The sequence below is a fragment of the Coloeus monedula genome, assembly GCF_965178545.1.
Source record: "Coloeus monedula genome assembly, chromosome: 4".
Lineage (NCBI taxonomy): Eukaryota > Metazoa > Chordata > Aves > Passeriformes > Corvidae > Coloeus > Coloeus monedula.
In genome coordinates, this window is record NC_138784.1 from 5,902,493 (window position 1) to 5,916,788 (window position 14,296).

At 38.2% G+C, this 14,296-nt stretch overlaps 1 protein-coding gene across 3 annotated transcripts in view; it reads left to right on the forward strand.

The window, feature by feature from the left end:
- AEBP2 (AE binding protein 2) overlaps positions 1-14,296 on the forward strand; it is a 43,257-nt gene that overhangs the window by 14,525 nt on the left and 14,436 nt on the right. For all 3 annotated transcript variants that reach the window (XM_082280027.1, XM_082280028.1, XM_082280029.1), the window contains exons 2-3: positions 3,507-3,714; positions 6,718-6,825. In XM_082280027.1, coding sequence (XP_082136153.1) covers positions 3,507-3,714; positions 6,718-6,825 — 316 coding nt within the window. The remainder of the gene's footprint in view (positions 1-3,506; positions 3,715-6,717; positions 6,826-14,296) is intronic.

Below are 14,296 nucleotides of genomic sequence, written 5' to 3' on the forward strand. Positions count from 1 at the left end.
ACAGGATTTTGAATAGCTTATAGAATCATAGTCCAGTGTAGCACTTCATTTTCAATTTCCAAATTCTATATGCTGCTACATGGTTTAAGTGCTATGGGCAGCCTTTTTTTTTATTCCAGTTCCTCTGGTAGAAAATTTTGATACCATGTTAATCTGTTAGCCCTTAGCAAACACTTAGGCTATTAAACCCAAACTCAGCAAACATTTAAACAATAATAGCTAAATTAGCTTGCCAAGTGTTATTGGTTTCTTATATCATTAATAACCCTACTTCTCACGATAGCTTTTGCTGGGATCAGTTGACTTTTACATATTTTTCTCCAAAACAAGGTAGGATAGCTTATAAAAAACCTCAAAGCCAAAGCATTTGCATTTCTTAGGCTGTAAAATTAGAGACCTGTGATTTTGTGTCAAGGTATGTTGCACTGCACTTGCAATGTGAACTGAACTCCCATGCTTTGGGTTGATCATTTTCAGGGTTTTTTTTAATCTCTTCTTAGAGGAGTTAAGCAGATTTTCATGCCTGTGAAACAGAGAAACCACACATATGCACACACCTGCGTGAGGGTGCACTTCTCCCCTGCCCCAAAATGCTTTCACAGAACTTGTTCAGGGTTATGTTTTCTCATTGCTTTCCCACTTAAAACTAGACTGTAAATCCAAGGAACTGTATTGAGTACCCCTCATACTCTGCCCTGTGGTCACCAGCACCGCTCCTCTCAGTCAGAAGTTTCCTTGTACTGTTTGTGGGGTGTGTGAGAATGGACCTAGTGCTGTCTGTGGGTGTAGAAACTCGTACTGAGAGTAAATAGCTTTGAAGCTTGAACTCCTCCTGAAAGTATCTGGGAAGCAGTTTCCTTTGGTAGCTGTCAGCTGTGAGAAGGGCAGGGTTACTTATCGACCTGGGTTGGTGTGAGGCAGCTGTTGCACGAGCACTGTATGTGCAGTGCTTTGCCATCCTTGGCTAAGCAGCTTCCTGTCGGGACCACTGATCCGTGTAACAGCACTGTCTGTGGCAGAAGTGGTTGGGCTTTGTGCCATTTTGTGTGTCCAAACCTACTTACAAGTGTGATTTTGAGAAAAACTGTATTTGGATAGCTTAAACCAAGGGGGAGGCAGGACAGTGGCACAAGTAACTGTAATTAATTACTCAATTTTCCTATCATCCTGTTGGTAAATTTTGCTTTCACAGTGCAGTTTTACAGACTTCATTTTTGGGGATAATTTTTGGCCTAGGCATCAGTTGAGGAAGGAGGAGATGTCAGTCCCATAATTGCATCTATTGTGAGCCTGGCACAGTGGAAAAATTAGGATTACTTGTAACAGGTTTTGCATGTAAGGCTTCTGATAATTTCCTACAGGGATCCTAAAACGCTGTTACAATACGTGTAGTTAGTGGCTGTTAATGCTGTTGGGGCTGGGAGATTCAGCTAAGGGCCAGTGGAATTTTTTTTTATTTGGTAGTGACAGATTGGGAGGTTGTATGTCATAAAAGGAATCAAAATTACTGGGGGGGGAAGGGAGACATGGGGAGGGATCGTGGAAAGCTCTGTGTATTCAGAGTGTAGAAAAGGGAAGAAAATAAAAATAATGGACACATGGAAATATGTTGTGTAGCAGCAAATAGCCTGTATGACTTCCATGGGTAGGAGCTGTGCCTTCTAAATTGATAGACCTTGTTTGAAATTGGGAGGGGGGTGGAAGAAAGGCGTGTGGTGTTTGTGTAGCATTTAGGAAGTGTATATTTGATATACCTTCATTAAAGCAGAAAGCTGTTGAAAAGGTCTCTAAAACTTTCTTTTTAACTTGGAAGACAAAGGCCTAAGAATAGTTGGTCAGTTCTAATATCTGGTGGAGGCAAATGAGTTGGAAGAAGATTTTAAGGGGTCTGTGCTTGGGATATGTTACGTTGCTGGCATATCTTGAAATAAGAGTTTGCTTGTGAAACCAAGTCACTCAGGGTAGTTAAAACTGAGGCTTAACTGGGAGCATTGCTAAAGGGAATCTGTTATTTAGACTAAGGCAAGTCACTTTTTATTGATAAATGTAGTGGAGTCTACATGGTGGGTGAGAATGGGAAATCTAATCTACCAAATATCTGTGATTATTTTAAAATCTATCACGGAAAAAACTTGCTAGCACAGTAGTGATTAAAAAAAGATACAGGTAATGTGAGAAATAACTAGTAGAGACTTCTACAACAGAAGAGCAAACATGCTAATTGTATCTTCAGATACTGACTAGTGGTGTTGTTTTTCATTCATCTCAGTGTGTAATAGAACAATACTGGGCATGTAGACAGTGATGGTAAAAATAAGGAACAGCACCTGTACCTTAAAGGCAGAGAGTGGTTTAGCATATCCCAGTTGCACACATACTGGAGAGGATCTGGTGGAGGCTCTCCGAGGTGGTTAGGGTGCTGAAGCAGATGCAGTACACAGAGAAGCTCTGTGCGTGTTTTCTTCAGTTTTGGGAGGAGGAGGGCAGGGTTTTTCTGTGTTCAGTGATCTGATAGGGAGGTTTTACAATGGAGAAGGCAGAGTCATCTCAACCCTGCAGCTGCCAAGGATGAGAGACAAGAGACAGAAGTTGCAACACTGGAAATTCTGATGAGATGTTGGGAAACTTCCCCCCTTCCCCACAAGGTTAGTCAGCCATTGAGAAAATTGTTCAGAAAGGTAGCAGAAGTCCCAGCCTTTGAACACACCCATGAACAACTCCACTGGACAAGACCAGAGGCAATCTGATCTCACTCGTTCCTGTTTAAGCAGATTTGACCACCTGGTCTTTTGAGGTTCTGTCAAAGATGAGCTGTTCTATAATACTGTGGCTTTGTGGAAGAGAAAAACATAAAGGCCCTCAAGGCAACTGAGCAGGTTAACAAGATTAAAAAGGGTGTATCAGTAGCTATTTAATGAGGAAGAGCATCCATCTCCATACTTTTTGCTTATATATGGAAAGAGCATACTCTCTGCAAGTTTTTTCTGATCCATTTGATGCTTGTCTCTGTATCTGCCAAGGTACAGAGCAGAAAGGCTGATGCAAGTGACCCCTGCTGGCCACAGATTTCCTCTGCTGATTCTGGCTTCTCTGGAAAACGTTTTGAAAAACGAAAACAAAAAGCATTAGTTTAGACCATGCACATGATGGATACTATGCTGGGGCCGTGTGGGAGTACCTTAAACCTTATGTAGAATTGAAGTGCTGTATTCTTTTAAAGGCTCTAGTGTTGGCAGGGGATGCTGGGCTCAATATATTGAGGATTTTTCATTCCTCCCTTTTGTTCCCAGTGTCCAGAAGTTACACTGTTGAGTAATAGTAGCTGTTTCCTAACTGTACATTTATTAATAAAGTGATGAACCACAATAAACAAAAAAATGGTGTAAGATTTTCTTTACAACCTGTCTAAATATATCTGAAACAAAGGAGCTACAGTTTTTATTTGATCTGTTAACATGCAACAAATGCGAACTTTGATTTAGTTTTGGGGTTTTTTTGTCTTGCAGCATAAGCAGCACTATCATGGATGTAGACAGCACAATTTCCAGTGGACGTTCCACTCCAGTCATGATGAATGGACAGGGAGTTCCTGCCTCCTCTGCCAAAAGCATTGCCTATAACTGTTGTTGGGATCACTGCCACGCCTGCTTCAGCTCCAGCCCGGATTTGGCGGATCACATTCGCTCCATACATGTGGATGGTCAGCGAGGAGGGGTTGGTGTTACTTTTGGGTTTTCCCTCTTTCGTATTTGCCAATATTTTGCTCTTGAATGACAGTAGCAAATTTTCTGTTTCGAAATACCAGCTTTGTAACTAGTGGCAGCAGATTTAGTGGCCTTACTTTAAGAATGTAGTCAATTCTTTCCAGTAAATTACTTGAGACTACCAGGGTTTTGATAGTGTCTTGACTTCTCAACATCCTGAAGCTGTTGGTGTATCTTTAAGTGCTTACACTTGGAATTCATTTTCTTAAAACTCTTGTGTTCCTGCATGTGAACGCAGGTGAAGTCACATCTTAATTACTGTTACCAGTGGAGTCTCACTACAGGTAAAATATATCCAGAATGTATAACAGGGAACATGTAAGACTGACTCAAGAGTACAAAGTCTTAACAAAACAGCTCTCTGTGTAATACTGATGGCAAGTTTACCTTCTGTATAATTACATCTAATTTTTTTTTTTTAAATTGAGTTGCATATATAAGCATGTAAATTCCAGTCTAATCCCTGGTCAAATGATAATTGGTCTCAATTTTAATGTTTAAAAACACCTTCTAGTAGAGTAATTTCAATTCTGTACTTAACTGCCTGCCATCTTCAAGCTCCCAGATTACCTCTGATGCCTGGAATATATCATGTAAACTACCTTTACATCCAGCACAAGCAATCTGCCTGCCTTAGGCACTGTATGTTGCAGCTCTTCAATTTCTGGGAGAGATAATATCAGTTCTTGAAGTAGAATAGTTGTTATCTTTTGACTTTTTGTTCTATCACTTCTTCAGAAGAAAAATGTTACACTGTTACACTTTATCTTCAATGAATAAGAAACTTAAATAAAATGCTAATTTGCATTACTTTAAATAATTTATTATGTAAATGTGTCACTGAGACAGCTGTGACTCTGGCTGTATTTAGCTAATATTTTTTGGCATGATTGAACTTTTCAGCTTCATATTTGATGGCTTTTTTCAGTCCAGTATCTAAGCAGAATCATCCATCCAGTGTAGTGGCTTTTTAGCCATCCATGAGATGATTTCTAAGTTCTGTCCACAGGTGTACAAAAGTGTTACATGAAACCTGGATGAAACAATGAAATGAATAAGGTGTGTTTGGATCTTTGTTATCCCATCCATGACTCCTTTACATTTCTTAAAAGGGCCTGGAAGGGGCTTTTATTCTGTATTTATTTCTTGTCACTTACATTTCGTGTGACATGATTTGTGGTTATTTTTATTTAGAAAATGTTGGTCTGTATTTGTATAATTGAAAGAGGAGATTGTTGGAAGCACGAAATGTCTAATAACTGTTGCATTCAGTTCACACTTTTGAATCCCTCTACTGGAGTCAGTTTATTTTTTGAGAATTTCCAGCGTGGTGATGTGGAAGGGGGATGGATCCTGGCGGGTTTGTTTCAGGGATTTGTCTGCCACCTGCCGGTGAGGTGTTTAAGTGTGTTGGAAATTGTGTTGGCATTTTGATGGGATTTCAAATCTTACTTAACTGCAATGACTCTAAATTTGAAGAAAAGTGGGGGTTAGTAGCTACTTATTGAGAATGGAAGGGAGTAGGATTAACATCCTTGCATGGTAAAATGTATTTTTTCCAGCTAATACCGAGGTCATGGCTCCAGTCCAAACCAGATACATCCATGAAGAGCCTGGGAAACTTTTTGACAAAACAGTTTTGCTTCTGAAAGATGTTATTTCAGAAATATTTTGGGTTCAGCTTTTTGACAGGGATTCCCAAGAAGCCTTGCCTGGACTTCTGGTGGGTGGTTGCAAACCCAAGCCCTTGTATTTCCACCATCTGTAACTTCACAGTAACACACCTTTGCCAAGTGCCCTGCAGTCTGCAGTTGCTGATGGAAATGCTGGGACACTTATGGAGCTGTTGCAGAGCCAGGAATCTCAGAAGTTCCAGTTCTGTGGCTTTGGGGGATCTCAGAACTGAGGAGTGGCAGACCCCAAAGGTTTAGGGGCTTGGGCCTTGGGTCAGTAGGTCTGGATCAGTCACACAGACACTGAGGGGTTTCCAGCTTTGTCTGAGTAAGGCTGGGTTATGTATCTATTATACAGCAAGAGTGTAGAACTCCCGTGGCTGCTTTTTCATTTTGAAAATACAATCTTTTGAAGGCTGAGGGTTTTTATTCTCCAAAAGAGAACAAGAAACTCAAATCCAATTAGTTTCCTGCATTTCTGAGAACCTGTATTATGGACAGTGCTGTTCCTGGGAACTTTATTTTGCTGCGACAAATTAGGGCTTTACCTCCCTTCACACACAGACCTGTTGAGGAAATTCTAATGAAAGGCAAGTTCATTGAGCTTTTTTATTCCCTCAGTTACAGATAAACACAATGAGAGGAGAGAGAAAAGCAGCATGAGTAAGTTCTGCTCGCCTTAATGCACTATTGTGCATGTGATTGTTCTGTACACTGGAATCACAAAACACCCATAGATTTTGAATCCTATGAGAAATGGTAGCTTCCTTCATCAGGAATTGAATATAAGGCCCTAACTAGAGTTATCTGGTATTCCAGAGTACAAAACTCCAGTATATGAACAACTGCATTGCAATTAACAGTTTTTACTTTTTCCTGCTTAAGGAATAAAGTTAATTGCTTATGAGAGTAAATTATTTTATTTCTATAACTACTGCCCAGAAAATGCAAATTTATAATTTAAAAATGATCTGTCTCCGTATCTGGTGGATACAGATACTGAGTGCAAACCCAAATACAGCAGATCCTGTTGCTCTCGATTGTGTTTATCTGCAGGAGCATCTGTCTGTTGGTATTTTATTACAGTGACCTGTTTTTATTGAATACTTGGGGTTGTAATTATTTTTTCCTTGGTGAGATATGAGAAGTGTGTTTCAAAATAAATGGTTATTGTTCAGAATTCTTTGAAGTGTTGTGAAAAAAGTCTTCTTTGCTAATGTGATTTTTTTATTTACTGTTTTCTCTGACTTGTGTAACTTACCACATTTTTACTCTATTAGGTGTTTGTTTGCTTGTGGAAAGGTTGCAAAGTATATAACACACCTTCAACAAGTCAAAGTTGGTTGCAGAGGCATATGCTGACACACAGTGGGGACAAACCTTTCAAGGTAAGGTTCATTGTAACATACATCATCTCTTATTTTTAGAAAAATTCTCTTTTTCCTAAAACAATATGTCAGTTGAAAAATACCATCACAGGAGGATTTCTTAAAAAGTGAGCTGAGCTTTCTTCTTTGCAGTAATAGTGCCCAAAGGTCCTGTTCTTTTATGAAAGCAGGTGAAGAAGCTGTTGTTGCTTCTCTATCCCTGTTTCTTTTAATCTGTAAATGGCAGGGAGTATAAAACTGGATAGTGCTAAAGTTCAGGGGGTTTGTGCATTTTCCAGTTCAGCTGCTTACAGTGTAACAGTGAGATATTTCCTCTCATACTTCACACTTGCACGTTAAATTTTGGATCATGTCTGATGGTGCACATTCTGCGCTTGAGTAAGAGCTGCTTTTGTTAAATTCAGTAGAAACACTGTCAGTGACTATTTATGGTTCACTTCTCTGAAAAGAATAAGGAAGGCAGGAATGCAGGACCATTGAGCAGACTGTATTTCCTGCGCAGTATTTTCTAACTTTCTCTTTCTTTCTCCCCTTAATCTGTACCTGCAATTCTAGGTATAGTAGTGTTTATCATTCCCATATCCACCAATCCGTTATTAATGAGTTGCTTCATCCTCTTATGGATACAGTTGGGGCAGTTCATAGCTGTCAGTCCTGGATCACTTGATGGTAAGTCCCACCCACACTACTTCAGACTGAAGTTCTTCCATGTAGGATATGGAAATGAAATAGGGTTTGGGGTTTTTTTTGAAGTTTAGGTAGAATTTTATACCTCCTTCTCCCCTACTCCCCAACCCCACCAAGTTTTAGTCCCTGTCTTCCTTCACTTTCTCCTCAGGTAATATCTTCCACTTTCTAAAAATTCTATTTAAGGCAGCTTTATTACTAAAAATACTTTTCTTTTACAGTGGTGTCTTTCTGTAGTTACATTTCCTGTATAGGTTTTATTAGTAGATATGACAGAAAACAAAACAAAATTAAACTCAAAACCGAGAAAGTAAAAATAGTGCATTTCATCGCACGTGAAGAAGATTTTTTTTAATAAACAGATTTTTTTTTTCCATACTGAACTGTGTAGTTTAGACTGAAAATTTCTGACTCACAGAATAAGTAACCACAGGAAAATGGGGTTTGAGGTTGTCATACCCTGTGCTGAAAGGAATGAGTTCAGCATGCTCTTGGCAGGATAGCATAAGGATTGTAGATCCCTGCAAGTTTTCAGATATGGTTGTTCCAGGAACTGATCAAATCTTAAATCCTAATCTCTGATTAATAATAAAAATAATAATAATAACAGTAGTAGTAGTAGTAGTAGCAATAGTAGTAGTAAAGAAAGCAACCACCAGTTACCAGAGGAAGCTTGTACCTTAGGTTTTCTCTATTTTGAAATTAAATATTTTGTCTACCTCAGAGTATAATGACAAGCTTTGTTCTTGGATGAAAGTCTTTTAATAGCTTAATGTGTATTCTTACTTGGTCTAAATCGAAGAAACTCAATTTTAGAGACATTGGGTTGGAGAGGTGGGCATAGCTCCGAAACACCAGTAGTACTTTTGACTCTGTCAGGGTTACTTAGCAAAGGCAGTTTCAGTTGGTATCCTAGTTTTTTTTGGCTAGGCTGGTTACAGCTAGAGCCCTAAAATTATCGTCAGTTGTTTATGATAATAATCATCTTGTGTTCAATATCTGTTGTTCCACCAGCTGATTTGTGTAGTTTCTGGTTATAGTGAGGGAGAGAACAAAACATTCGAGGGTTGCAGTAGTTAATCATCCTGCCTCAGTGTGTGTCACTGCAGCATTTTTTCCTGCTGTTGTCTTGAGTCCCTCTGTTTGTTTTTTACCCCTGTATTTCTCAATCAGTTCCTGGGAGCTTTGAATGGAGGATAATTGTGGTCTGAGTAGAATTTTGTAACATCTTTTGTTCCCCTGTCATTTATGCTGAGATCGGCTTCAGGGCTCACATGAGGTAGCCAAGTATGTGAGTGTCTGTAATGGCAATCTATTAATTAACTGGCTCCTTTTCTTCATTTGCTTCTTTTTTTAATGCTAACTTTAGAAATCTACTCTCTGATACGAAAAACACTTGAAATGTTGAATATTAGTCTTGACCAGTCCAAGAACAGCCTTTTATTAATTGTTTTGTGGCAGTCAGTCAAAAATGGAGCCAATATGTCCATTTGGTGCATTTAGCGTCTCATAAATCTTAATTGCTCACCTTTCAGGGAAAGCCAGATTTTTTGAAGTCAGAGTTGGTTTAAAGACTTCTTGTTCTTGATAATTACTGCAGACAAAATATCTCCCAAAACCTAAATTGTAAATGAAACTTCAGTTGCTTCGTGAGAATATACTTGAGTCCTAGCATAAAAGGAAGGGATCCGTCATTTTAGAAAACTTGCAGAAAATAGGCATTCAGTATTTTAGTTAAAAAATAATGTTGGGATTTTTGAGGAAAGCTGTAAGAAGCGGTAATGGAAATAGTATAGCTTTATGCTGTTGTCTGAAGAACTGCTATTTAGGATGTTTTAAAGAAAAGCAAAGAATATTAGCTAGGAAAATGACAACTAAAAGCATGGAAATCTTACTTTTGTGAAGGTAAAAGAACACTTCATGTATCATGTAGTGACCAGAAGAGAGTAGTAAGTATGTCACAGATTAATATATTTGTACATTTCCAGTGAAAATAAGAGAGAAATGTATTTTCTTAAATTGAAAAGCATTGGGGACTGTCTCAAGCAGAACTCTCTTTTGCACTGGAGGATATATCCCTGTCTAGTCCTCCTTTTTGCTTGCAAATTGACTCATTTTATGTAGTTGTACATTTTGGGTTTAATTATCCCCTTTTTGTGATGCACATGGAGTTGTGTTTGACTAAAAGCTCCATTCAGCTCTAAATGAGTTGTTGTGCTTTCCTATTGAAAAGTCTTTGTGGGTTTTACCTGCCCTTTCCATTCATTCCTATCAGCCATGTGACTGTTCAGTTCATTTGTCACAGAAATGAACCCACTTCTAAATTGCAAAGGCAAAATGGGTCATACTTTCATAAGTTTATCCTGCTTTTTCCCTGGTTGTGTGGCTTAGTGTGTCCCTCTCATCATGAATATTGCAGTACCTGTGTCACAGAAAAGGTAAATTTCCTTATGGATACCTATTTTTGAGACCTTTGGTATGCTAGCTCCTTTTTTCTGTGGGGCAATTTCTTGGTAGCGTACATCCAGCTCATCTCTGAGTCATCTCCTTTACAGTCTGGTTTTAGCCAATACTTTTAATATTCTTTTTTGTCATTGGAGACATTCATTGAATACAGGTATTCTCTCCAAAGACATTTAGTATGTTTGTCTTTGTGTATGATTTTACAGACAGAGTTGAGAGAGAAAACCCTCAACATTAGTCTTTTTTAGATCTCTTATTACATAATATTGCAGCTTTTTAGAAACTGGTGGAATATTGTGGAGTATCATCAGCATGCAGGGGTGGAGTATCATCAGCATGCAGAGAGTTCAGCAACTTGGCTGTCAGACCTCATAGACAGGATGTAGAGGAATAATCTGCTGAGTTAGAAAACATCCTGGTTTCAACAAACTCTCTTTGGCAAGTTGAAAAGAAGTGAATGAAGATATTCCATCTTTCTCCTCCTAAACTTGGCTGTTACAAGTAACAAGTATTGGAATAGTTACAGGAGCTGTGACACCCTGCGTTTTCCAGCATGGTTTCTGGTGTGCAGGGACAAAAATAAATAAATCAAGTATTACTTGGCACTGAAAGCTACTTGAAGACACATCAAATTAACTCTTAAGATGTTGAGCACAATTAAAGGACAAATGAGTGATGAGCACAAAATAGTGGGAGATTTTATGCAAAATAATTGCATATAGCATTAGGATTGGGGTTGATGATCTCAAAGGTCTCTTCCAACCTAAGTGACTCTATGAAAGTTGCATGTGTGAATGCTAGCAGCTGTTTTCACATACATTCCAGTGGGTATGCTCTTCATGTTTAAGAGGAGTCATGCAAGGTTTGTTCCTGTGGGGTAGATGCTTTCAATGACAATGAAAGGTAGCGCTCAGGTTCATTGCAGGCTTCTCCTTAAAATGGGGGAAGAAAGTAGTAACAAAAATGAAGTTTGGTGCTACCCGTAACTTCCAGAATTTATGAAGGGGTGACTGCATTTGATACAACTCTCAGTAGAGTAATGCTTGGTGAAATCCAGAAAACACAAGCAAGCAGCTTCAGTCTTCATTGGGAATTCATGTCTGTTACTCTCTTGGCGGAATATCTTCTATCCATCAGAGCACTGCAGATGTAAAATGTAAAGGCACTCTGCCTGAACACTCAGATGTTGAGACAGCAAGAAAGTTTATCCAGATGTCTAAACTATTACTGTCAGATTTACTAGAAAAAAATTACATATTGAATAGGAGATTTGGTTATTTTGAATTTAGAACAAAAATCTGTATTGCTAGATACTTTTGTATCCTGTTTGTTAAAGTCACTGGTCATTACTGCCCATTAATAATGGTGGGTATGGGTACACTGGAGAAATTAAACTTCTTACATGTTTACTTACTTTCTCTTGAAGTAACATATCCACCAATCCGGACCCAATCTGTTGTATTTCAAATTGAATGCAAAATTCTGAGATTTAGGTTTTGGGGGAAAAATGAAAAGATTGGTTTAAAGTTGTGCATAGTAGTTGAGTTTGATTTATTAGAAGCCCTCTAGAGCTATATAATTATCTGGTGGGAAGCTGATTTGGTGTGACTTACCGTCCAGAGATCCTGAAGTGACAGCCTGAACTGCTCCTTTATCTTTGGAGAGAAGAGACTTTACCCATTAGTAACGGATTGCTGGATATATTATTTTAGAGAAAAAAAGAAAAAACAGGTAAGATTTTTTCATTCTCCTCTTCTGCTATTTCCTGTCTACTACAAAGGTGTTCTCTGTCATCTTTGATCTATCAGCTGTTGATTTGAAGACATGATCAGGTAGTCTCAAAGTACACAAAATCTGAATGTAATAATTTCTGCAAATATTTTGTACTGTGGCTGTAGTCTACTAATGCGCTTTCTGGAAAAAGACAATTTGTAGTTGCAAGTTGCAGATAATGATGATCTAAGGATGTTGGTTTGGGGACTTCGAAAGTAAATTTTGGGTAGAGCAAGAAAAGTTAGTGGTATCTTCTCTAGATTGTAGATAATCCACATAGAATATCTGTGATTCTTTGCTCTTTATACGACAAGAAAAAGATTAAGTTACGACGTCATGAGTCAACCTGCAGTTTGTCATAAAACGATGTGTCCCATCTGACAAGAAATACAGTTATGTATTGAAAAGTTTTAGAAAAGTGCCTGACACAAAGTTTGTGCTTTTTTCCAGAAGGTATTGCCTTTTTGGTACTATATTTAACTTGGAATACGGTAATGCGTGCACTGTACCATGGCTTAAGGTTATTTTTGACCTCTAGCAGGCATTGGTAAAACCAAAATTTTGATTTCTCAGTGTGACTGAATTTCAGGATATGGGCTTTTTTTGAGCTTTTTTTTTTTTCTGTCAGTGTTTGTATGATCAGAAAAAGCTGGAATCTGAAGTCAGGAGCACATTAGTGAAAGTTAATCCTAAATTTAGATTTTCGGTCTTAGATACGTGAAGCTGCTGTTATGGGCAAGACAGCTATTTCAGGGACAAAGAAAAGGGAGAGCAAAAATGATTAAACTACTTCACACATGCATTGTACACATATCTGTTGATTGTGAGTTAAATCATCTTTAAAAAGTGGTTTGGATTCAAGGTTGGGTTGATGGGGCTTAGCAATCTAATTTAGTAGGTGCTGGCCTTACCAACCATAGCAGGCTTGGAACTGAATGACTTTTAAAGGGCCTATTGAACCCAAGCCATCCTGTGGTTGTGTAAGTGTGAATTTTAATGTTCTGTATTAATTTAAAGTAACGAAAGTTGTGTTGGAGTGTTACCGTAGTGTAAATGAGATCTGCATCCAGAGTGTGTTGGGATTCACAGTGTGCTGGGATTTCTTCCATTGTGAGTCACTACAATATAAATAAACAATATTGCTGTTGTTTGAACATGGGAAATTATAGGGCAAGGTAAAAAGGCATAGGGGGAATTTTGGTAGAAATCTTCACAATTCTTAAGATGCTTATTAGTGGTGGAGACAGGGAGGAACAAATACAGTGTGAAGGTTTCCAAGGTTTTTGTCAGGGAATTTTATGTTTGACTTAGCTCAATACTTAGAAAACTTTCCCTACCTCCTTCTAAGAACTCTTCCCTTTAAAAAAACACAACAAACACATCAAAAAAAAGGTGAAAAACATCCTTTCATTTTTTGCCTTTTACTGTCTTGAAATCTACGTACATAGTTTTAGTCCTGTAGCAAGTATTAGGCTATTGAGGACAGCACAGTTTTTTTTATTAGTGGACATTATATTTTACTATTGAGCTTGGAAAACCATTTGCTAAGTCTGAAGCAGAAATAGACTTTTCAGTTCTGCAACCACCATTGGAAAACATTACAGATGGGGTTTAGGGGCAAAAAGTGGAACATGTGGCATTCTAAAGCTATTTTCTTGTCTTCCAATTGAATGTGCAGGCTTGGGGCAGGTTACTCTAAGCTTGGAAATTCATCCTTAGCCTTCAAACTTAGCACTATGTCCATAGTTGCAGCAGCATTACTTATTCCCAAACTCCTGTTGGAGCTGCTCTTTAGTTTGCTTTGAAGGAAGATGTTAGGAAGAGAGGCAGGTAAAAGAGCTGAGAATCAGTGGAAGGAAAGGAAGGAGCCAAACAGATGTGGAAGGAGGAGAACTTTCCAGTGGTTTACAGGTGATAGGTTTTTTGCTACCTATTTTTTTTGAACCACTCATTTGTCCTACTGCTATTGTCTGGATCAGTAAAATCAATCATATGGATACACAACTAATTGCAGCCAGTGGTGGAATGCATATCCTAAAATCACTTTTTTATTACCCTTGTAAGCTCAGAGCACAATAGAAAAGGGTTGTGCTTCCCTCTCCAATGGTGTAATTTAAATAGTTATTTTGCAAATGAAATAATTGTAAATATGAACCAGATACCTATAAAAATAACAGTAATTGTAGCCAGTACAAGCTTAGTTGCTGCTATCATTCAGTTTGTGTGTTTCTGCTTGATTATTGTTGGATCTTATTTTTCTGTTGAGAGAGGACATTTCCTTTAAATGAGAACTTCCTCAAATGCTCCTGAAGTAATGGTAGCATCCCAAAATGAATTCATAAATAATTGTTACTACAACTTTACTGAAATTAGTTTGAGACAGAACTGTAAGACAGCTGTTCATTGACTTCTTACAGCATTTACAAAGAGCATTCAGCTGTTTCAAGTTTAAGGATGTATTTGTTGCTTCTGCCTTGTCACAAGAAAGGAGGATGTTAGAGAAGTTACAAATACAGAACATTGGAGAGGTGTTGAGAAACAGTAACAG